General features: G+C 48.0%; 1 protein-coding gene across 2 annotated transcripts in view; it reads right to left on the minus strand.

The window, feature by feature from the left end:
- Nucleotides 1-1,110: 1,110 nt before the first annotated feature.
- Nucleotides 1,111-25,631, minus strand: part of SLC35F3 (solute carrier family 35 member F3) — a 196,455-nt gene continuing 171,934 nt past the window's right edge. For both annotated transcript variants that reach the window (XM_026117307.2, XM_064509244.1), the window contains 5 exons: nucleotides 16,015-16,234; nucleotides 8,995-9,120; nucleotides 6,083-6,275; nucleotides 4,469-4,558; nucleotides 1,111-2,778 (listed from right to left, as the gene is read on the minus strand). In XM_026117307.2, the coding sequence (XP_025973092.2) occupies nucleotides 2,534-2,778; nucleotides 4,469-4,558; nucleotides 6,083-6,275; nucleotides 8,995-9,120; nucleotides 16,015-16,234 (874 nt within the window). In that variant the 3' untranslated portion in view covers nucleotides 1,111-2,533. The remainder of the gene's footprint in view (nucleotides 2,779-4,468; nucleotides 4,559-6,082; nucleotides 6,276-8,994; nucleotides 9,121-16,014; nucleotides 16,235-25,631) is intronic.

Consider the following 25,631-nt stretch of genomic DNA (forward strand, 5'->3'; position numbering starts at 1 on the left):
TAGGTGCAGTTTTAAAAAAAGCATTTAGAGCCCTTTGGATACCTATCAGACTGCATCAGGTGCACAGTAAATGCAGTGCAGAGATTACGTAAGATGCAATTTACAGGGAATATGGAAAATGGAATGACCCTTTGTACATTCTTTCTTTGCCTTGCCTCAGACAGGAAGCTTGGGGAGTGGTGTGGGATACTTAGAGGATGACAAGGTGATATACCAGAAAACACAGTAGACATTAAACTATGGGCTTTGAATTCAAGTTTGTAGGTGTGTGCCCTTCAAGCCAGTTATTAGACTTGTCTTTGTGCTCCAGTCCTATACCTTACCATCTCATGCTTCCCCAAGAAAGAGATTTAAAAATTCACATGTGTGACACTACTGACATGGTGGTTGGGAGCGGCTTCCCATAGCCTCAGGTTCTGGCTTGCATGTGTAGTCTCTGTTAGCAAGTCTTTAGTGTCCGTTTGGTCATGAAGGGATATGTAGAGAACAAACATACAGCAAGGGTTAGTGCCCATCCCCATGTCCTATTCATAGCTCTTAAATACCTCTTAGCATATGCATTTATGGCTGTTCACAGCTGGTTTCATGTGACTGTATTTGGAAGGGCAGCTTTTCCTTTGGTCTGTTTCTGTTGGTCAGGTGTTTCCTGATGCCTAATGTGAGCTCTCTGGACCGATTTGTCCCCAGTGGGATGTAACAGACTTTGCTTTAGAGGAGCGACTGGCAAGCAGGGCATTTGTGTTGCTGCCTGGAGTCTTGTCACCTTCAGTGGGACACCAGGTGATGGAGGCTGCAGTTTTCTTTAGCAGCTGCGTGTGTGTCTAGTTAGATCATCGCAACGCCTGTGGACTGGAGGGTGAGCACAGTAAGGGATGGCCTGTTCTTCCCTGGACTGTGGTCATGGACGAGGTCTAGTTTTTCGTCTGAAGTCAGTGGGATTCTGAATGGAGGGAAAACCTCCTTCTCTGCAGCTTGGTTTGCAAGACCCGGCTGAAGGCTTGACAGTCTTGTCTCTCTCTCCTTATGGCTTTGGCTAAATACCACCCACAGTGAAATTGAAAAAAAGGTACAATCAGGGCAGGGAGGGAAGCAGATGGCATTGACCAAGACTGAGTTTAAAATCCTTTATTATTTAGCTTTGCCAAACAGGTAATGGAATCTGAAGTCAATTTGCTCAAATGTTTTGAAGTGGATGCCACCCCTGCCTGAGACCAGGATGGCCTCAGTGACAGCAGGGACCCTTGGGTTATGGCAGTGGTTTGAAAGAACACTTTAATTTCGTATGCAACAATGTAAACTTCAAAAATAGTAAACTATAACCTTTTTTCCCTTTTTACATAGCATGTGATCTATCACAGATAGAAATTTAATGGCGAACCAAAATCGCGTAAGTAAACATCCTGATGCTTACAAGTTTCATAAAAAGTGTTACATTTGATGTAAATATCTTACATTTTTAACTCTTAACACTCACAATTATGGAGTAAAAGCAAATGGCGAGTCACCCCCTTAGTCCATGTTCTCAGACTGTACAGTAGCAACCACGTTCTTGTCAGCTCTGTTGCTCATTTTCAGTCAGATTTTTCCACACATGACCAAGACTCCCCTTTTCTCATACTGATGTTAATCAAGTGCAGCTCCACACAGGGGTAAAGCGTGTGCAAGTGAGAAGAGAATCAGGTCTCCTGGGAGCCAACTTGCGGCCCCCTGAACCCTGCATTCCCACAGAAGCTGCAGTGCATATGGAGGGGGCATGTCCTGATGCCGGTGGGAATCTGGGGTCCCTGGGGCTGCAAGCCTGGGCCCTGCATTGCAAGTGTCTTGTGGTGGGACCTGGTCCTACATGGATAAAGACAAGAGTTCTGTAGAAGGCACTGGAATTCTCTTGCATGATTTTAAACATGGACTACAGTCATGTGCAGTATAAGGAGATTTGGGCTCTAGATTGCTTCCCCTTTAGCACTTTAGTGCAAGCATTTTAACACTTGAATTTTCATCTGGTTCTAGTGTAACGTGCTTATCTACACAGAGTGATTTCTAAACCTCCTTCCCTTTGCTCTTCCCCCCATCTTCCTGTTCCCGAAAATATTCTCTTTTGGTTCCTTGAAAACTTTCAGAGTACAGCTCTGGTCAAAAATAAACGTGTGATGTAGCATAGCATTTGTTTCTTTTAAATCACAGTGTGCAATGTATCATTCAGTACCTAATGTTCAAAATGTCTGCCCTGCTTCTCATGAAAATCAATCTTTAAAATAACCTATGCAAATATATTTTGACTATATATTACATTCATTTAAAAAGAGAGGAGAGGTTCTTGGTTTGCAGTTTTTTTCAGTGTACTACTTAAGTGAAAGGTCTGGTGTGAAAAAAGTACAAGCAAGCTGGACATGCCAAGACTTGATGTCTTAGATGGTGATCATATCAAAACTGTACAAGTATGTACACCATGTTGGACAGGTGTGCTTCTTCCAAGGAAAAGACCTTTGCATTGTCATATATAAGGTTAACCACAGAGTTTTGGTAAAAAGAGCATTTAATGAGCAAAGGATGACATGGAGGGGCGAGTTCTCCGGGTTTTGTTAGGCAATCCTGATGCAATGTCTCCATTTCCTTCAGGGATTTCTTCCTTCTTCCGGACTTTGAGACGCGTGAGGAGCTTTATCACCCAGACGTCCCATTCCTCTGGCAAGAGCAACAGGAGGAAGCCCAGGCCAATAATGATGATGGCGATTACTCGGACACTGTTGAAGACAATTTCACTCGTGTAGTGATCAACAACTGTGTGGGACATTGAACTGGTGTTATTACGTGGGACAAAGCATTAGGGCAGTATTCCCTTCCCTCCCCCTCACCTTCCTGACTCTGAAGGCTGGGCTGAGGTGCTGGGTATGGTGCACAGGAGCACATGGCCATGGAGGAGATGGGGTAGGGAGACTACTCTTACTCCTGGTTTAGCCCAAGCAGGATAGAGCCCAGTTCAAAGCAGACAAAATTTGCCTGTGAGCACAGGGGACAAAAGGGGATGTTCCCTGGAGCTGCATTTGTTGTCTATAGTAGCATCTTCTCCCTTGTTCACCAACAACCACAGGGACTCCTGCTGATATCCAGGTATGCAGAGAAGTGGGCATTTCCCTTCCCTGGCACAGCAGCTCCTTCCTGCAACTTTTTCTTCTTCCCCTGATTGCCCTGCTGAGCAAGAAGCCCAGAGCACACTAAGCCATGCAAGCACTCTGGTGTGTGGTACCATAGTCAGGCATTCATCCCTTATGATTTAAGTGCCATTAGCATTACATTTGAGTGAGAGGACGTTGTGTTGCCTTTGTGTTCATTATTAACTCTATGCAAAGATATTCAGAGAGTGATCACTGTGCTGTGACTCTCAACATGATTGCTAGCATTTGTCAAGGTATCCCATATGCCTCTGGAGGTGTGACAGCTAATGCAAAATGGTAGGTGAGTATCTGCCTAAGCCACCTCTGTGTGCGTGAAGTCAGTGCAAAGCTGGGAGCTGCCGCCTGCACCAAGGTGCTAGTTGAGCACGCTGGATTTAAGCATCTTTGGTTTGGGAGAGGTGAGTGAGGTCCCCACTCTGGAATGTTTTTTTCTCATTCCCTCAGGAGACCAACCTCCCTGCTGGCAGCATTTGCGAATCCCCTGCTCTGTTGAACCTCCCTGGGGATGCCAGATGTCCTGTTTCTGCCTGCAAACATAGCCTGGGAGCACGGGGAGCTCTGCACAGGGTGGCACAGCACATCGGCAGTGCCAGGGCATCTTGTGCCAAGGGAACCTGTGTGGGTGCCAGGGAAGCCAGTGGCAGGGTGCCTTCACCATGGCTGGGAGGCTCCACCACCACCTGCCAGTGTCTGGGGCAGGCGTCAGGAGGTGATGCAGATGTGCCCTCCCCTGCCTGGCCCTCTTAGTCCTGTAGTCTCTTGGTTCTCAGTGGTTCAGAAAACGGTCAGAGAAATGTACCAGGCCGTGCTGAAAATCAGCTTGTCCAGTTTTCTTAATAATCCTGGCATTGTTAAGCACTTGCTATATTACTTACCAGGGCAAAAAAGAATTACTAATACCCATTTGTAGCTCTAAAATGTAAGTGATCTTATTGCTTTGAATTTAGTATTAAGCCTGCCCTAAGGAAATCATTAAGAATTGATTTCTGCTTCCTCCTTGAGTTTTCATCCCAACCCAGAATGACTTCAAATCTACTTTATTTTTCAGTATGCTAGCTTTTTCAGACAGACAGTAACTTTAAAAGAAGTTATGGAAATTGTGAATTTTCATGTGTTTTTGTACAATACAAATTTAACCCTAAAGTAAACATTTTTAATCAGTGTCATCTTCCTAAGTTTTCAAAGACAAGATGCAAAACGTGTTTATTAAAGCTATTTGTTTTTATACCTATTAGATATTTGAAAGGCCACAGATTTTGTGTATTCATTAAGATGCAAAAGCCAGAATTTCTTACCTGCATTTACTGGGACACTCAGTACAATTCCAAGAGATATCAAGGTGGGGTACGTAATAGCAATTCCAAAATTTAATAGAATATTGAATGCTGAAGAAAGAAAGAAAATCACTTTTTATTATTAGATTCACAGTGAAACCGAGAAAAGAGACCGTCACCTGAAAAAAGCTGTATTACTCCTCCTGTACATTGTCCACATAGGTTGCACATTAACTCCTGCTAGTATTCCCGGAAGTTACCTGTACACAGATGTTTGTCTGCTGCATGTCTATCTGTCTGAGACATTACTATTTCTAGCGGACTGTATAGCCCATCGGGGTCCAGCAGCAGAATCAGGATGAGGTTTGGATACCTTCTGTCTCTTAGCATTCAATGATAAAGATTCCTGGTCTATTCCTAATTTCTATACTGATTCCCTTTTCCTGCTGAAGGACTTAATATTTTTCATCTAGGAGATTTCAGCCAAACAGGCACTTCTCTCCGGATACTTCTTACGAAAATAGCTGTCTGCAGCTGCAGGTGGAACACACTGTAACTGTAACCCTCTTCCTCACAGGAACTTGGTAAATATCATTTCATTGTGATACCGTACACCGTTCATGGAGCATCTGATGACAATTTAGGAATTGCTTTGGACCAAACTCACCCTTGGTCTATAGTATTTATTGCTAGCAAAGTCACAAGAGCCTCACCAGTACAGAATATGCCAGCAGTTGGGGCTCTGACTGTTTTCTAATAATATCTATACCTATATCACACAGCCCAGTGATCGCTTGCCAAATTCTGCACTATTTCCTTACAGAAAACTTCCATTTAGTCCACTTATAAGTAGACTGGAGCTACTTCTAGAGTCAAACAACATGACTGCTTAGGGTAAAAGGCACTGCGCTGTGATCCTGGACAGGGATGGAAATGCACTATTTCCAGTTGAAATGAAAGGAAAAGTTTAGAAGATGTGATGCCATTATCCAGTTGAGGGACCAACTGTGGCACCACAGTCAACACATATGGTTTAGCAAGGAACAGCACCCCATTTCTGATCAGAGCTTGGATTTAGCATCCCACCCAAGCTGAGGTCCTTTGGTGGCAAAGCAGCAATAGCCGAAGTGAGAAGTGCCACCTACAAAATTCCCATCAGTGCTATGTGATGCTAAATTTTCCAAAGATTCCTATGCTTTAGGAACCATTTGCTATTACTGAAGTCCCCAGAGGCATTGGAGGTTGGCCTTGACTGGCCTGGCCAGTGCCTTGGTTACCTGGGGAGTACCGATGAGCTCATGGTGACATTCCTCCCAGATAAGCTCTTTCCCATGAGAGCACAGGCAAGCATATTTGTCCCTGTGACACTTCACAGGTAGGAGTTAAAACAAGCTTTGCAGTTTAAGTCTCTCAGCATGGTCTAATGAAACCCATAATACTTTGGTTGTTGACAGCCAAACCAAGGCATACTTTTCCACATAAGAATGGGCCCTCTGCATGATTTCTCAAGCTAAAACAGGTTCAGAAATAGAGAAAACAGTTCCTGTATGTCAGAGATAAACAGCTTCCCTCAGTGGCTGGAGTCTGGCACACTCTCTCACCCTTGAGCATTGCAAATGTCTGACATGTACTTACTCAATAAGAGAACTGAAAATCCGCAAAGGTTTCCCCAAGGAATGACATTGAAAGAGCTCCAGTATTCCACTTTGGTAAAATAAAGGATGACAGGAATACAGGTAATGAAGAGGACATTGAAGACAGCTAACACAGACAGAAATAAGGCGGCTTCTCCAAACTTAGCACTGCCCAAAAGAAGTTTGAATAAAACCTGCAAGAGAAGAACACATGGGCTTGTTTAGCTCTCTTGTACCTGCCATTACTTGGTACCACCTCTGTGGCAGGCTGGCACCCATGGCACCCAGTGCCCTGCTCAGGGCAGAGGGACTGTGCATGGAGCAGTGTTGCGCTACACATATGTAACAGCGTTGGCTGGACACTTGCGACTGCTGTTAGTGAAGTTCTGCCCAGCGGCTCATGTGCTGGAGACTTCGCACTCCAGCTGTCCCCAGCACACAGATGGGGGCAGCTGCCAAGCAAACCCTGCGTGAAGGAGGCTCGGTGGGTTGTTATGAGGACCTGGCATCCCCCAACAAGCCTGCAAGCTCTATGGCTTGGGTGAGTGGGTTAGCAGGGGCACCACTGCCGGGGATGGCAGGCTGCTCTGAAGGGATTTCTCTTTGCCCCTCATTCACTTTGCTTTGACTTGCCTGTCAATCAGTCCCCTTTAATTGGGAGGATTTTTTTTCTGTGATGTGAATCTCCTCCTCCTCCTCCTAGATACTCAATGGAGAAACACTTCCCCAGGCTACACTGTGAGGTGGGACCTGCCTTCCCTTGGGTGCTCTGCAGGGCCACCAGGTGAAAGGCTCATGGCCTGATGACCATTTACAGTGTATTTTTTAGGAAGTAAATGAGGCTTAAAGCCTCCAAGTCTTATATTACCTTGTAGCATGCACATCTTTTCCTGATCAAGAAAGGCCCTGCTACCTTGAAGAAGCAGGCTGTGGTAACAGTAGTATTTCAGTGTACTTTACTGATTGGAGGCTGCTGAGGTGGCTGCACCTTCTTGCAAGAGCCAGACTGGCCTGAGCCTTACCAGGGCCTGACATCAGCAGGGCTGGGACTGGCTTGTCCCCAAAAGACCGATACTGCAGCAACTGGACAGTCTGGAGCCTGTTGATGGAGTGATTAATGGGATTGCAAAGAGTGATTTAAAAGCTTTGTTTTGCTAATAAGGAATAGGAGAAGAGAGAAAGAGAAGAAATAAAGGATGTGAGTTGCCCATCTGGGGCACCCCTGCTGCCTTGTTCCTCAGCTTGTACTGGGATCTGCATGAATTTTCCACCACCAACCTGCAAGGATCTGGTGGATGCCATGTGCTTGGGGCATGGCCTTCCCTGACATGTGCTGCAAACGGGGACTGGTGATAGACTGTCATTTACTGTTTCATTCTGGAATGCCAGCACCCCTGTTGCTGTTTTGCACAGTTGGGGTCTGCTCTCTCTTCCTTATGCCTAACTAGGCCACCTCAAGCAAGTCTAGCAGGGCTGCTGCCAGCTACCTTTTTTTTGGCAAATTGTATCTGCCTGGCCCAGCACAGTGATGCTTCAGTGGGAGGGAAGCAGAACCAGCTACACAGCCATAACTGGACAGTGCAGCTGCATTGTAGCACAAAACGTCCTGACCACCAGTTATTCCTCATTTGCCACCTCAGGACGTTGCAGTGGCCTTGGCTACAGGCACAGCACCAGCCGGCAGAGACAGCCTGACCTGTCCATGTCTGGAGAAGGTGTGCAGGGCAGGCTGTACGAGGAGCTGGTGCTACTGCATCCAGTGTAGCTTGTCGGACACTCACACCTGCCCGCCCTTTTAGCATGTGCTTGTATTGAACTTAGAGAAATTGAGTCAAACTCCAGCAAGTAAGGACAGTACAGGCACAGCAGTATGGCTTTCATTTCAGCTGCCCAGCTCCGCTTGTCCTCAAGCATGGGAGGATACACCCTGCTGTCACCTTGCCATGCCTGGACACTGCCTGCGCGTGGTGAAGCAACCCCCAAGACCCCTGACCCCATAGGGAGCTGTGGTGCTGCCAGAAATGGGGCAGAGCCAAGCTCTAGCCTTGAATAAGGATTTTCTTTGCCTTCAGGTAGTGTTTCCTCAAGTCTGGAGGGCCATGTCTGGAAGCCTTGGAAGGCTGTCCATGGCCTTGGAAGGAAACGCTGTTTTAGAGCAAAGAGCAATAGGAAACTCCATGAGTTGCCTTGTTTAAGGCTGAAAAAGCGAGCGTAAAGCAGTAGAGCACCATGCTCAGGGACAAAGCTGGCTGCTTCTCATTTTGGTGAGTCTGCCTGGACTGCCTGGGTTAACGCTGCAGCACTTAGCTGGCCTATTTGCCCTGTGGTTCATTGGATCAGATGGAGACATTGACACCTCTTCCCAGCATATACATCTGAGCTAGGCTTGAAGAACTGCACCCTAGAAGTGCTCATTTCTCTCTGTGGACAATGGCTCTGAGTGCCATGAGCAGCACAGAGGCAAATACATAAGCATGTGCTTTGGATTTTAAGCATGTGATTATTTCCATGATTTTCATTTAAGCCCAGCATAGGCTATGTATGCTGCTGAATGAAGATTGGCCAGGGGAGGTAATGCAGTGACTTGAAAAAGAAGCTATGATTCTGCTAAATCTCTTGCAGGGCACTTCCAGCATGTGTGATTAAATCCAGCAGCCTCATTTTTCAAGAAGCACAAGACATCGTAATGTCCCCTGTGGGCACTCTCCCCAAGGAGCAGGCATTTTTACCTAGAGTGAGGGCAGACACCAAAGTAAGTGAATACCTGAGTCATTTAGAGTCACTGCATTCATGGCAGAGATCCTCAAAGAAGGGCATATGGCACCGAACTGCACGAAGTGAGATGGGAGCAACTGAAGGCAATGACAGGGGGTACTGGCATCTCTCTGGGTGAGGAGACCCCGATGTATTTACCTTGTAGAGAGCAGACATTGAGGCAGAGCCCACCACCAGGGCTATCCCAATAACGGAGTGGCTGTGAAACCCATCAGCGTACGTCATCATAACTATCCCTGCAATAGCAAATATAGCAGCCACGATCTGGGTGGAGACAAACAGAAAGCAAGCATTACTGAGCAACCTCGCCACGGGAAACGCGAGAGCGGCTTTTCATGAGACGGCGGTATTTCTGCATCATCTGCTCCTGCCCTTTTTTATCAGGAAAACCACAGCAACCCCAGGCCCATCCCAGCAGAGCTGATGCCAGCCTCCCCTCGCCACTTCCCCAGTGGGCTGTGGGGCTGTATTGGGGCAGCAGTGATGTAGAGGCTGCATCAAGGCAGCACGTGGCGGCACACAGCTCGTCCTCGGTGCCTCGTCTCTCTGATTGCTCTGAAGAGGGGATTTCATCTCTGCCACTGAGGGTGCTCCTCAGCCGGGCCCTGCAGAGGGTGTGTGACACTAACACATGAATGCGAATTCCCTGATGCTTGCAGGAATGGCTCTGAATCCTGAGGAGGTTTTGGTGGAAAAAGGCTTGTTGAAATAAAAAGGGAAATAAAACTCATGTAGCTACTTTTCAGTTCAGCCCATCAGCCACCTTACACGGGGAAGAAGCAGGACAGGGGCTGGGGGGGAGGTTTAGCAGGCACAAGAGTTTAGACATTCTGGTCCACTGCCACCTGCGGCCACGGCCCAGGCCAATCGCGCTTTTCTGCCAGGTGAGTTTCATCATTTTCAAGGTGTTGCAGTGCCTCCCTGCAATGAATACGAGTAGGACTGAGAGGCCTGGGCACACCTGAGCCTCTGTGGGCTTGGTGCCTGAGGGGCACCAGGCTGGTTGCTTTTTGGTGGCCCCTGTGCTCATTGGACATGGAGATGCAGTTGCAGATCCCAGCCTGTGAACGCGGAGCCGGCACTGGCCAGTAGCAAGGGGCAGGCAGTGGCCTGGCTGGGTGCGCGGCGGTGAGCACGAGGGCAAAGATAGAGTGGAGGGGAGAGGCAAGATCAGGGTATTTGCAGACATGTGGCTCTGCTTTTTGAAGAAAGGCTTGGCCAGCTTAAGACCTAGAAGGAAAAGGATGGGAAAATAAGCTAATCCCCAGCCTAGAGGTCAGCTAACTTTGCTTCCCCAACATTTTGGTAGTGCTTTCTAGTGTGGTTAAAGTGCAAGCACAGAGCCAGGGTGAGAAGTACGAGCAGAGATGTCATTTTGGAGCAGAGAGGGAGGCTCAGTTGGCCAGCCCAACCCACAGCAATGCCCAAGGCAGATTGTCCAGGGACCAGTATCATTTGTGAAGGAGGGGGAAAAACTACCTCTGAGATTTTCCTGTCAGCAAGAGACCCCCTGGCTTTGCTGGGACTGTCCTGCAAGATGCCTCAAGCCCCTCTGGGTGGGACATGACTTCTGCATGCCAAGACCTTTCAGCAGCCCCATCCTTGCTGTGGCTCTGCAGCCATGCAGGGACACCCTGCCTAGACCACAGCCTCTTTGGCCGTGCAGTTGCAGCGATGTTTCTAAGATGGTTGGCATAAATTAGTTTATTCTGGCTGATAGCTAGTTCAATGCCAGCAAACCCTCTCCTGTGGCCAGACCTGGGGTTTGAGTCCCATCCACAGGCTGCCATTGCCTGCACATCCAAGAGCCTCCTCTCACCACCCCGCTTCAGCATCAGAGATCCTGGGGCTGCTATGAAGCTGCAGCGGGAAAGACTGTGTCCCAGGCACTGCTACTACTGATGTGAAAGCTGCTGCAGGGAGATCCCCTTCAGCAGCTGCAGGTCCCCACCATGTCCATGTCCCATCAGTAGTAACTCGTTCTCCAGGCTGGGCCAGGGCAGGGCCTGGGGGCCATGCAGCTGTCTGAGCACATTTGCTGTCAGTGTGTCCTGCAGCAAAAAGGGGACAGGGAAGCACCGTGGGCTGATTGGACCAGCACAGCCAGCTGGACCAGGCTGAGGTAGGTGAGCTCTGAAATCAGGTTAGAGGACTTCTGGAGACGTGGGGCTGCTGGGTGTTTTCATCACCCCCAAATCAGCACTACAGCATGTAACAGGCTGCAGCAGAGAGCAGGAAAGCTGCAGTCCTAGGTGCTCTGGCATCAGGATGTGGCAGGAGGCAGAGGGATGCTGGAGTGTACAGCTGTACAGTCAAATTTTGAAACTTGGGGTCCAAAAATGCACCTGTAAAAACTTCCACAGAAAATCATCAAGCAGGCAGCTCCTGTATGCTGATACCAATGCCTGAAATCCCTCTTAGAGGAAAAACGCCCCATTTTTTGCGAAAGAGTGTACTTTCTAAAGGTGTTTCTGTGGAATGGCATAGAAGCTTAAGGGTTGAAAAAAGGCAAAATCAGCAGAAAAATACACACCCTGGAAAAGACAACTTCTAATGATTAATATCCCAATAAGAAGGGGTTTGAATCTAGAAATCACTGCACAAGATGCTGAATATGCAGAGGTGAGGGTTATGGAGGGGCAGGATTTCCCCCACCCTGCTTAGCCCCTCATAGGACGAAGCCCCTGGGCAGCACGATCGGAAGATGCTGAATCCATGCAGCAGTTTGCAGCCCAAAAGTTATTCAAAGGATTTATGACTTGATTAGAGCTGAGCCAGGTCCAAACTGCAAAGACTGGATGTGCACTTTGCTGAATTTTGGGAGGTTCAGATAAAGCATCTTGTCTTGTATCCCTGTCTGCATAGGATCTCTGAATGCACAGCTGTGGTGCATGCATTTCTAATGGAAAGCACGGTATCTGTGCAAGCAGGCCCTGCAGTCCTAGGCAGGCTTCTTTTCTCAAGGCAAAGAGAGAGAGAAAAAAAAAACCCAGTGCATTCCTCTACAGCAAAGTGGGGCAATTTCAAACAGGCAGAACTGAAGGAACATCCAGACAGTCTGCGTGGATACTGATGTGCAAAACTGAAAAAAAAAAGGCATCAAATGAAATTAGCACGTGGCAGGTGCAGAACAAACTGAAGGAGATTTGTCCTCACCATGGAAATCCTTGCTGTAGGATACTGTGGATGTGAAAAGTTTACAAGGATAAACTCACAGAAGAAAAAAATCCATCAAGGATTATTAACCGCATGAACATCACTTCTGTCTCAGAAAGTCCTCGAGCCACAAATTGCTAGAGGCTGGCAAATCTTATGAACAAATATCATTATAGGCTTTTCCTGTTCAGACACGTTTTTCTAGGTGTCCACTACTGGCAGCTGTTGGAGACAGGTTCCCGGGGCAGATGGACCTTTGTTCTGGCTCAGTGCTGCTCTTTGCAGAGTCTCCAGCTGTGTGCCTAGGGCTCCTCTGAAAGATGGCATCTTCAGCCCTTTAATATCCCCTGTGCTACAGAGCAGGCAACTGGAAAAAGAGTGATGGCTGCAGCATTTCCTGCAGCACCTGTTTGAGTCTGGGCAATCCCCCACCCGAGACCTGGTGTGATCTGTCCACCCTTCCCTGGAGAGCCAGGCCCCACCTCAGGCCATGGCAAAACAGCTGGTGCCTCCAATGCACATCAACAACGTGAGCTGCTGCAGTGGAAACTCAGTGGAAAGGGCGCAGCAATGAATTCAAGAATAGCCAAGCATCAAGTTTTGCTTTCAACTTCAGGGGCTGGCTGACTTCAGAATACCTCCATGGAGATTAGGTCTCTGTCTCGTTGCAAAGGAAGACATGATTTGGGATTTGATAATATATATATTTTTGAAGTCCCACTGACAGGTGTGCTTGTCTATACATTATGTATGCAGGAGATGCTAGCAACTGATGGTTCTCTTGAATGCTGAACTATTTTATTTATTTACTGTACCATGAAGGGAAACACTAGAGTCAAAGATCAAAGCAAATAAAGCCAGCCTGCAAACAATTTTGCTCTGGCAGAAGTTCCTGCCTCTTTTATCAAGCATGTCATGACTATCAGATGGGTCTTAGACTAACCTCTCAGCCAGCCTGTCAGCATGTCAGGAGTGTCACATACATTTTCTCTGGGACCCTTTCAGCCTGTCTATCAAGCTGTCATTAGCAGCAGTCAAGCTCTGCCCACATCATGGCATACCACAGATACTGGGCTGTGGTTATCCCAAATGCCTCGGGACCTCGGGCGACAGGGCTTACAGAAGGAACGCTTTGGGCATGCACAGCTTCACTACTTGTTTGCCGTGTGTGGAAGGAAGAGGACAGCTCACACCCTACCTGGACAAACACTCAGGGCAAGGTGATCAGAAAGAGGGAGAAGTGCAGCTTCATTGCAGGAGATATAGCAACTTACAAGCACCTAAGCAGCAAAGCTGGGATTTTGTAGCCCGCTTGTACACTTAAATTCCATCCACATTGGGATTTAAGTGCTTGTAGAGCTGGTAGTTGCACTTCCAAATAGGATAGGCCAAATAGGGCACTTGTAAGTGCTTGAATGCCGCTGCGATGCTGGCCTCGCGCATCTCTACTTCAGCTTGTGAACAGGCACACCTGATGTATGTCATCAGCAGATCACTGCAAATCACAAGCAATTGTATTAGCATGTGCTAAAAAGTCCTTGCCTCTCTGTGTGTTGCTACCAAAAGGGAAACACGTTACATGGTGTCTGCTTAAACAGCTTCAAAAGCTGTTGGCTCTATTTTCTGTTGCTGTGGGGAGACCTGAGACCCCCTCCTGGGCCCTGGGGGTGCCCCCAAGCACAGCACGGCCAAGGCCCCAGGCTGGTCGCTGCCCTGCAGGCTGAGCTGCTTTTCACATGAGCTGTACAGAAAGGGATGGAGGAGGGCAGGAAACCCACCTTGCCAGCCGAGAAGAAAAGGAGAAGAGACTCCCTGCAGATGTCCCTTCATGGAGAGGTGCGTCCCCAGCACTCCCTGGGGCCACACTGAGGCGGGTGACAGGACCAGCGCGGCCGTCCCTGCCAGTCCCTAGGGAGAAGCACCCCCTTACTCGCACTTTGCCACAGGTGAATAGTGCTGCTGGGAGCCCTCTCCCTGTGCCCGGGCTCCTTGCTAATCGGTGGCCGTGGCCGGGGTGAGCCATGTCTCCCGCTGGGCAGGGTGGCGAGGCGGCTGGCGAGGCAGCCCTTGCCGTGCTTCGCTAGAGCCGGGAGTGACGGTGAGCGGCTGGGATGTGTGGTGGGAGCATCGCATGGCCGCCTGCTTCCCCGTCTGCTGCCTCGCCTGGAGACGACGATCTCCGGCAGGCTGACCGCTCCCAGGGCAAGACGTGACCAAGACCACAGCCCTTCCATGCTCTGCTCTTTCTATCCCTTTGGGAAGTGGGGGGGAAACCCAGAGCAGGATTCGTCTGTCAGCGCCTGTCACCTGCAGTGGCACAAGGCCAAGCCCCAGATACAAACCTCCTGGTGAGTCCCTGGTAACCACCCTCTCTATTTACACATATTCACCCCAGAAGAGCATAAGCCATTCACAAAATTGTTCTTGGTCTTGCATGTATATGTCTGTATGTCTATTCTCATAGATATTGGCTTCTTTCACCCCAAACCAGCCATATCCAGAGGTGAGAAATAACCCATACAGACCCATACGGCAATGATTTAAGGAGCAACTTGCAAATGTAAGAAAGCAGAAGTTATCCAATTGCACATCTCCTCTCCTGGGATCTGACCAACACAGCAAGGTATTTACTGACAGCACCAAGAAAAAACATGAAAACCACAAAAACTTTTTTTTCTACCTCTATCAACATGGCTAGGATAACAGTGATGCTTCCCTGCCCCCAGGATTTTTTCAGGGTACTCTTGCCTATGTACTCAAAAACACAGTTAATTTGTTTTCAAAGTACAGCTACCTGGGAAATTTAATGGGCAGGCACGGACACCAGCTGGAAAGGATGGGCATTTGGCAGGTACAATTTGCAATGATCCCCTGTGCAGCTTCTTGGCTGCAATAACTGCATGGTTATCCAAGCTCTCCTGCCAGAGAGAAATACTTCTGGTAAAGTTAACTCTCAGTTGCTCCAAGCAGTGAGGCAGGAAAACCTCTTCTGAGCACTAAAATATTGCCCAGGTTAGTAAGCAGAGTGCTCCTCAAATGGGGGGTGAAAAATAGGTATTACTATCATAATTACATTACACTTGGTGTAAGCAGTGGGAGACCCAAATGAAGTTTTTACCTTGGCCTGAGCGAGATAATCCCACCTCTCCTAGCCCCCTGAGGGTATCTCAGAAGAGGCAAGCTAAGTGCTAGATGCCTTTTTCCCACTAGGGATCGGTGTTTATGCTGGATTTAGGATGAAGGGCATAAGGAAACCATTGGGCTGCCCCCTCATCTGCAGGGAAATCCACCCAGAAAGAGCAGGCTAAGGCCTGGCACCTGCCTCTGTGTGGGCAGCCAGTCCTGTCCCAAGCAAATCTGGATACCCTGCAAGTGCTGACCTGCCATAAAACTGGATCCATGTGCACGTACATGATAGTGGTCCTCCCCCACCGACACGCACACATTTCAGAAGGTAAAAGAAGCCCAATTCTCCTCTCCTGACTTTCTCTTAGCTGCAGCCCAAGACCAATGAGGATGCAAAAGGTGACAGTGCCACCCCACAAGGCTGCTGTTGCACACAGGCAGGAGAGGAGAGGACCCCAAATCTTCACAGATAGGACTAGAAATGCCCTGCGCATAGTACGGGCTTGCAGGAATGCACAATTAGAAACAGGTCTAATGCCACAGGCCTGGGAATTTTCACTCAAAAGAGATCAAGTAAAGACTGATAAACGTTCACAGCAAAATGAAGTTACCAGCTGTCCTTCATCCAAGTTATCTCCTTTCTGAGAACATATGTGCGAAGACACCAGGCTGCAGGAGACTGAAGGTTCAGAGGCGGCTCTGTGCTCCCGGCCCGGCTGTGGGAAAGGATGAGCTCACCCTAACTAAGGGTTTCTGTGCTGGCTCAGCCACCTGCAGGGGTTGGTGCTCAGCTAAACTGTCAGGAGGAGAGGGGTAAAGGAAAGGCAGAAGGGAGAGGAGGAGGAAAGGAGACAAGCGAGATAAGGAGTCACTTACCCTCACTCCCATGAACCTGTCCCTCAGAACGATCCATGAAAGCAAGAACACAAAAGCTTTGTTGCAGCAGAACAACACGGAGACATCCGTAGTGTTTATTTTCTTTATTGCATGTAAGTAAAGGTAGTTTGTCAGTGTCCAAAGAACACCGAAGGGTGCTGCCTTGGTAAAAAACACCTTCAAAGTCAAGCCATTGTCTCCAAAAAATCGGCAGCACTCCCTAAAACAATGAGAGAAAGGCAGCATTATTACACGAGCCAGGCACAGTGTGTAGCAAATATATGGGTTTCCTTTCTTTCTTGCTCCTCTTCTTTTCCATTTGGGAAGAGAGGGCACACACCTTATAGATGAGAAAAACAAAACAAGTTTCAGCATCTGCTGCAACAGCCATCACCTGCTCAGAATACGAACACGTGGAGGGCTGCAAACACAGAGGGACAGCAAGAGGTGAAGCCAAGAGGTTCTGTTTCATCCTTATGGTGAGCACGGTTACAGCTGGATACCTCAGACACTGGTGTTGCTCTTCTCATCTCACACCTGTGGAAACCAGGATGCGGAGGGGTCCAGCGCTGAGCCAGCGTCAGGGCTGGCAGCAAAGCCCGGGCATCCCCACCGCATCTGCCCCGGCCACAGCGTGAGAGCACCCAGTGCCGGCTTTGGAGGAGCCTCGTCGGAGCCCAGTTTGGCCCTGGGATTTTCCACTGGAGCAGTCCGATGTGGCTAAAAGCGCCCTGGTGGTAGTGGTAGCGGGATGAGGCCACTGTGGGCCGAGTGGATGGTGCAGAGCAGAGGTGAGGGGGGAAGACAGTGCGGGGGGCCGGGACCACGAGAGCGTGCTCGCCCTCTGCTGTGGGGCTTTCGGGAAGCGGCTGAGTCATCTGGAGCAGCAGCGAAAGGGGGAACCCACAGCTAAGCCTGGGTCCAGGGGAAGCGGGATGAGGGCGAGGGATGTTGTGAGTCCAGAAGCAGGAGGCAGCAGGAACAGGTGCCGCCATGGTGCAGGAAAGCAAAATGCCAATGGATTATTTTTGGCAAGTCTGACAAGGAGAAGAGAGCTGAAGCAGGGGCACAGGGGAGACATAAGTGAGCCTGAGGGCACCTACTGTAGTCTGGCAGAGGGAATGAGGCTCGTAGAAGGCCGGATGAAGGAGCTGGGGAGTGAGCAACAGTGTGAGAGCACCAAGAGCTGGAGCTGCTGGCAGGCAAGAGAGGACACAAGGTCAGGTGTCACCAAGCCCAAGAGCTGCCACAGCTCTGCGGACGCAGCGTATGGTGGAAAGGGTCAGGGATGCAGCTGTAAGGGCCACCTCCGCTGCAGGCGGTGCAAGGTAAAGTCTGCATTCAACTGGCTTCTGCTGTGCAGCAAAACTGGCATTGGGGAGCTACAATGTATGCACAGAAATTCAATAATGCAAAAAAGAAATGCAGTGGTCTGTGATGGGAAAGGTACAGCCTGCAGCCTAGCTAAGTGTTCAGATAGCAGTAAATAATGGGGCAGTTGTCTGTGCTGTTTGCTTGTTTTCAAACCTGCAAAACCCCTGAGGCCTTAAAGTGCTTTAATGAGGTGCTTTGATAAAATATGAACAAAATTAAATTTTGCTCCAACAATGAATGCCAAATAGGTTTCCAGTGCTGCCTTGAATTTCAAGCTCTGTTTCCTTCCTGAGGCTGCTCATGGGAGTCTCATTATTTGGAGTCTGACCAAAGTTGGATTTTGATCCATTTTCTCAGAGGATGGGGCCATATGAGGTGATCACCTAAAGAAAACAATCCATATTCTGAACCTTTTCAGATTTTCCCCATCACTAATTCTATGTATTCCTACAGAAGTAAAAGTAGTTTAGTATGTGTTCTTGTGGATATGTGAAATTTGGCGTTATTGGGTTTTATTCACCTAAGTACATCTCTGTATAGGTCACGGGGCTTTGCCTAGAAACCTCTTTCTCTCCAGATAACTAGACTGCACACACCTGTAGGGTTACTTCCCTTTACGGGACTTCGGCTGTGTCTGGAGGGGGAGAAAGGCAGATAGATAGTCATCACAGCGGAGGAGCCCTCTTCATGGGCCGTCTGCTTACACCCCTTCTGCTGCAGCAGACATCAGGCTGCAGGGTAGGGGAAGTGCATTATTATTTTTTGGTATTATTTGGTTAGCCTGACTTATGGCTGCGCAGAACTTGGCCATCTCTGGATTTGATGACTTTGGGCTTTGGCTGTTGCAGATGGACACTTTCATCTGAGTCCCTGGCTCTTTGCAGAAGCGAGGCCTGAATTTGCAAGTGCAAGCGGGCAGCCAAGGGATGCTTGCAGCACTAACAGATGCCACCTGGGCTAAACATGTGCTGCGGATTCACTGTCCAGACAGCCCCTTTTACAAACACTATATTCACTTGAAATGGAGGCCTGCACTCAGCCCTGCAAAGCACTGGCTGCGCCAGTCACTTGCTGTAGGAGACAAGAGGAAGTTGAAGTGAATGTGAAGAGACATTTAGAAATGAAATCCTGGGTCTGTGACTTGTCAGAACTTCAACTACGGGCTTAAACCGGGATGCTGATGAGGGCTCGACTGCTAGTGTGTCACAGGCAGCCAGCCTAATGCCTTGAAGACAAAAAGCACAAGCACAGTTTAAATGAAATTACACTAGGTAAGATTAGTGTGAGAGGGGCAGGATGGCCTTAGTCAAATAAAAGGACTAAAAAGGAATTCATTCTTCTAGGGGAAAAAAACATTATTCCTGCCAAAATCTCTTCCCCATGCATAGAACTGGATATCACTATGTTATATGTAGCCCAGCACATCACACCGATACGGCTCCAGGGTGAGCAGCCCAGGCAAGCAAGGATGCGCAATGAAGAAATAAGTATCTTGAATGGCCCTCGGAGGAATGACAGCCCCAAAATGGGAGCCTTGTCCAGAGCCAGGAGGTAGGTTGGGGCCTTCCAAACCAAGCCACTCGTGCGGCTCACCTGCACCCCTGCTGCACGCCCTCCTGGGGGCAGCAAGGCAGCACAGCCACTGCCAGCAGTGCTCGAGCTGCAACGTCAGTCTGTGCCAGGCTAACTCTTTTCCTCCTTTGCTGGTGGCTGTGGTGCCCTCCCCTCCTGCCATCCCACCTTAGCTGTCTGGCTTCAGTCTCCCTCCCTACTGAATGTTTCTCCTCCCTTTGCCCTTCACTGTCAGTTCTTCCCTTTTTGCCCATTTTCTTTTATCTCTGTCTTCTCTGCTTCCTCTTCATGTCTACCCAGAGAGCCCCTTTCTAGCAAAGTCTCTGAAACCATTCTTTGTCAAGTTAATTACAATGAACATCAAACCACGTGTTAACGAAACTGAAGCTCTCATCCAGAACCCGCCTTGCTCTCTTGTTCTTGGGCACTATAACTCTTCTCCCATAGTAACTATTTATTTATTTTTACTATATTGCTCAAGTTCTCTTGGGCAGGGATTGTCTTTTGCTGTGTACATGCGCACACAACAGCCCAGTGAGGCCTAGTGCCACAAAATTAAGAGCACTAAAATCTCTGACTCACTTACCAGCAAATATGGCCAGAGGTCAGAAATCAGGTCAAAATTCAGAAAACGGTGTACCATTAATACTTCAGGAGATGCTGTTCTGTGTCATTGTGAATCCACTTCCTATTTTGTACAACAGGTGTTTTTTGCTAAGACACTTCCGTTCCGCAACTTGCTTTAACGAGACAAGGTGGTTCGAACATAAGAAACCTGCTTTTCATACACTCCAGGCCTCTTACTGGTTCTTTTCTAACATATAACACTGGATCTGCATGGCAGCATAGCCTGGCATTCACCCCACGTCCTGTACGCACTCTGTGCAGTGCCTAAAAGGACTGCTGAGCCCAGTGGGTGCACTGCCAAACCACGCGCTCATTTTGGGGCTAGCACACAGGTTAAGTGGCTTTCTCGGACCTGGCGTCTTACATGAAATCTGAGGAGAATTAAGAGAAACGTGATAATTTTGGTGTGCAAGGATGACTGCATAACAGCTCCCTCACAATTAATTGTCTCCCCAGCTTTGCCAATAGCTTATCAGAGAAACTCGTTTTTCCCTGGAGCCATAACACATCTTGCGAAGCCATAGCAGAAAGTGTTCGATGAAGAGAGCTGTCAATGTAGTCATTCACATTAGATAAGCAGTTATGGGAAGCAAGACAGGACGGTGATATAACCTACGCAGCATCCCAGAACAATCAGGGGATGAAATCACTCCAAAATAACCAACTTTCAACTTTAAATAGTTTGAAAGCAGCTTTTGGACACAGTTGCTTCTGCTGTCCAGTATTTCACGTGGGTACTTTATACCCACTGAGTATCCTGATGTTTTATGATAGTGTCTGGCAAATATCAGTTCAAAAACAGAGCTTGTGCCCCACAGCTATCTAGGCATGTGCGAACACACCAAAAGAGCCTGCATATAAATACTTTAATAATTTCATCTGGCAATGAGAATATATATCTTTAAGAAAGGTGAAAAAACATCCACATGTTCCCTACCCAGAAGGCAGGTTGCAAGCATGCAGTGTCACTAACTCAGGAGCTGTGGACCCTTGTAGGAGGGTCCAAAGCCTCCTAAAGCCTCCTTGGGGCACTCCCTGAGATTTGAAAGGGCAGAGCCTTGCTCATCCATCTGCCTGGCAGGATGTTGCAGGACCTCTGCTGGTGCTGGGGCTGCCTGGACGTGTGTGGGCTGCACCAGGCCCTCGCCCTTGCCCCGTCGGGAGCCTGGTGCCGCTGGCGCACCACAGGCGGGGGCAGTCCGTGGGCAGACCTGACGGGCATGTGGCAAAGAGGGATGATGTCTCCTCACCCCTCTCTGCACTGCAAGGGCATCCTCGAGGGCCAGCAGTCCAGTTGAAGGCCATGACGTTGGCCAAGGTGGTCATGGCTGAGGCCTGTGCCCAGCACCCTGACACTGGAGGCAGCTTTCCAGCAAGCAGAGCAAGCTGGGCTGTCACCGCAGGTGCACAACCCCTGCTGGTCAGGGTCTTCCTTGGGCTCCCTCTCGCCTCTGCCCCACAGCACCTACTTCTGGCCTTCATCCCTAGGACTCGTGTGGAGCTCTCAAAGAGCTCCTGGGCTACGTACAGCTAGACACCTCTGCAAGAGGGAGAGCCCCCAGCCTGTCTTGAACAATGGCACAATTAATGGAAAGCAACCTGATTTACTTATAAAGCATGCACCTCCAAGACATCCAGCTAGAGGAAGCCTCCCCCCACTCTGTCAGGTCCCTAAGTGACATATGTGTGCCCTTGTGGCTGTAATAACCAGGAAGAGCTCTGAAGCAACAGCAAAGTCCTTGTGAAACAGAACGGTAGTGTGTAGTTTCTTCTTACTGAACTTCAACTCTGTACAGGTAGCTTTTTATGTCTCAGCTGAGCACCCCTGGCTCTGTTTAGAGTCAATGGAGATACACTTCCCTGAGCTGTTTTTGATGCCTGCCTTAGGATGAATCGAAACCAGGAAGAAGCTATTTCTCTTCTTCAGCTCTAAAAGAAGCCTCGGGCGAGGAACACGGACTTGCACACCTCCAGGGTATGTCTGGTAAGAGAAATCCCACCCTCGGTGTTAAAAGAGAAATTGTGATCAAAGACTGACCCAACCTACACCTGCTGGTACTACCAGAAATCCTACAACTGCCAGTCTTGCTTATCACCTCAGCCCAAAAACTGCCTTGCTCCTCACTTGCTGATACAGTATTGTTCAGCCAGCAGTGGGTTGGATTCACTCTGCTTCACACAAGGAGCCAGGCTGGGGAGGGGCTGGGGAAGCTGAAAACCCAAACTTGCAGGTACTGATCACCATGGGCCTCCTAAGAGCCCGCTTTGCTGTTGAACGAGGATATTGCATGCAGCGGGGAGCAAGAGCTGCCTGGGGATGGTTCTTCCCTTGCAGAACTGAGCCCCTACATGACTCAGTAGCCAGGGATTTTGTTCTTCTTCTAGTCATCAGGGTTTTCTTTTAATATCCATGATATCCTGTCTTGCTTTGCTTCCGCTTGCTGTAGCTGGCTTTCAAATCCCCCAGAAGATAAAGTACAACATTTTAGTCCATACCTCTGTTTTGTACACTGAATGGAAAACATGCAAATGTTAACAGTGCTACTGCAAATTATCCATGCAGGCCTAATCAGTGCAGGGATTAGCAGGACATGTTTTGCCTGCCAACCGCTAATGAAGAGGCCAGATTTGCTGGCACATTGGCTGCTTCGTTCTGCCCCAGTGGCCCTGTGCTCACTCTGGTGAATATTAGGAGCAAGTTAGCCTTATTCAATTTGCGGGTACAGACGTTGCAAGGGCAAACGAAGTAGTAAGTGCAGTCCAGAAAGGGAAAAGTTACCCGCTCGGAGCAGCAGCATGTCAAAACCTGCTTCAGGCCAGAAGGTTCTAGTATGAGCACTGTGACAGTGCCAAAACTGTAGCAAAAGTTAACAACCTGGAAAGGAAAAATAAATGACTTGTGCAAATGATTCCCTTTTGGAATGTATTCCTTGCACATATTTTCTATTTTGCTGCATCTTTCCCAAATATGTAATGGCAGCTTCATCAGCTTATTAACCTTTTTGGCATACTTCCAGTTTGAAGTATCAAAGGGCCAAACCCCTGGCTTGGGGGACCACTTAAGCTGGCATCTTCTGGTTCTTGCCTACCTTTCCTTTTCAGTAGGTGGTTCTGTTGTGCAAAATGGGAGTGAAATGCACTCATTATGCTTTGGTGGAACTTGGACATTCATTAGCACCAGTTTCAAAGTCGTGGCGAAACATCCCAACTACCTAGCAACAGTTTAAGATTAGAAAGGCAGTGAGAGATGAATTTCGTTAAACGTGTAATTGTGAGATCAATGGGAAAGAAGTAGCGCTTTACTGTCCTGTTTTATCTGGAAGTTTCATTTGATTGCAACACCTGCTTTTAATAGGTTTAACTCTTACTTACTTAGCATGCAATTTTGAAACTAACTGCTTCTGATTTACCTCATTTGGGGATGCATAGTTGCAGTGCTTTAAATATTTTGATGATCTTGTTGTGTTGGAGACGCACATAATGGGACAGAGCTAATTTGTCATTTGCTGGGTTAATGAAGATAAACACTAAAAAGATTATGAGGAAAACAAGAACTAGTATACGAAAGACTATGAAACCAGCAAATGATTTAGAGTAAAAAAATACCCACAGCAAGGTCTTTATGTCTCAAGCTTTTCTGTAGCACCTGTCATCGCAGCACAGCTTCTGTAGTGTCGTAGCAGCCTTGGTGCTGGTCCCATGTGACATTATAGGTTTCTGCCAGGGCACCCTAAGTTGTCAGGGCACCCTGTGACAAGTGGCTAAGGACCAGACTCCACAAGACTTTGGCAGGGGTGAAGCCTCTAAGTAGAGAGTTATGGGCCCACTACAACATGGGCATGTCATGATGCCCATTAAGGATAGGGGACGCCTGGTACATCCAGCCTGGCAGGTGCCTGTCAGGATTTGCTAATGCCTGCTAGGGAAGTCCCATCAGCAACCATCAGATTAACTGCCTTTGGGAGGCAGAAGTGGATCCTGACTTACTCCTGTTGCAAAGAATAAATGTGGAGCACATGTCCAGGGAACACAGCTCTGCAGTGCGACAGTGAGGGGGCTTGCCTGGGCCTGAGACAGCCCAGGTCTGTGATGGGATGTGAAAGTGTGCAGGTGAGTACCCTAATGCATGGGCTACAAACACACACTCATGTCTGCTTGCTTTCTTTCTTGTGGCCCCAACTCTTTAATTTTTTCCTACAGAGTGAACCAGTGCATGTGAAGGCCTCAAAAGGCAGTCTGTACCTGATGGCCCACACACTTTTTCTGGAAACAGAGGAGGCAGACTTGAGTCCTTCTAGGAAGAGCAAGGAATAAGTATTGCAAATGGAAATTAGAGCCTCGTTATTCCTACGCAGACACTTGCATTTGGGGAGGTGGAAGAGGTAATAGGTGACTTCCAGTTTCCCCCCTTCCTTAGGTTTGTCTGGAACAAGTTCGGCCTCAGTTTGTACTGGAAAGCTCAGTAAGGCACTGTAATTCAAGTGGACTTGTATGGTTCCTATCAGCCATAACACTGACAGGGACAACCGGGGAAAGGTTACATGGCAGACTCTTGGGCCTGTCCTGACTACCCATCTCCGTGCAAACTGCATTTACCTGAGATGTGCTCTGAGACTCATGAACAAGAAAACTCAACAGAAGCTCTGCTTTGGTGACCTTTCCCAAGGCTGACTGAGGCAGACCCTGACCTAAGTTGTCTTACAGGGAAACAACTCACAAGAATCAGCCCTGAATTAGACTGGTTGGAGGTAGCTGATGTCTACCTTATGCATCTGATGCTGTCGGAAGTGGAAACTGGTATTTACAGTGTAGGCTGAGAATGTAGGTTGAGGCCACAACTATGCCAAGAAATGATTAACATGTGCATGTTATGTACAATAACGAAAAGATAAAAGGAGAAAAGAACTTTTATGTTGATGAATCTGACACAGTTGGATCAGACAATTTTAAATGAGGATATGCTAAGAAGTGCATGGTCAAAGGAGATGAATATTGATATACTTCAAAATTGATTGCTGTTTTGACTGCATTAAAATAGGTCTGTGCCTTAAGAGGAAAGACATTGTTGGCTTTCCTAAGTAATTCCAACCTGTGACTGGCAAAAACTTCAAGAAAAATTGTGACGTGTAACTACATGCCTCTGATGGTACTTCTGGGGTGACTAGGACACAGTTACACCTCAGCGGCAATGAGAAAACAGCTAACACTAGAAAATGAAGCAATGGAATTTCCCATGGGGAAAAAGCATGCAGCAATTTAACCCCTAAATTATGGACCAACAATGAATGGAAAAAAGAACAAGAAGACAGACACTAAAAATTTGTTGCTGGATTTTGGATCTGTTCTCCTAGCCTTCAAACACTTTAGGTTCCCTAAAGGTTTCAGTGAGAGCTTTTCTTTAATGCTCACTGTTCCTGACAAAAACTTCTACAGAAAACATATTTGCTAGGCAAGTGTAAATAAATAGACACAGAAGAGAGGGAAACAACAACAACAACGTTTAATTTCTTAAAATTAAAAAAAATCCTGGGTTATTTTGTCCAGCATGCCCCCTGCATTAAGCTCACAAGTGGTGCTAGGTAGAAGACTACTGTGCAGATACGAAATATGTTAAGCTAAAATATTCTGAAAAATGGTCTCTAAAAAGGTACATGATGTGTTTCCAGAGATTAGCACCTCCAGCTCAGCTTCCCTTTCCCTTGAGGATCCCCAGTGCTCATGTGAAGGGCAGTCATAACAATCTCAATGTCTCTGATGGACAGATTTTGAACTGTGAAAGCGAAGGTTGGTTTCAGGATCCCCATTTTACAGATGTGCCGACTGATGCATGAGAGGTAAAGTCAGTGACTGCTTGAAAGAGCCAGGATGAGGAACACCTATAGGCTGCATCTTCTGAGATCTGCGCATTTGCTTTTTTCTCATGTTTATTTTATAACTAACTTCTGTTACTTATCAAGACTGCCTCTGAGTGCTTTTCTCCTGAGTCATTCATTGCAGGTTCACATGCCAGCAGAACAGTTGCATGGAGGCTCCTGTGGTGTGGC

Source organism: Dromaius novaehollandiae, chromosome 3, assembly GCF_036370855.1.
Source record: "Dromaius novaehollandiae isolate bDroNov1 chromosome 3, bDroNov1.hap1, whole genome shotgun sequence".
NCBI lineage: Eukaryota > Metazoa > Chordata > Aves > Casuariiformes > Dromaiidae > Dromaius > Dromaius novaehollandiae.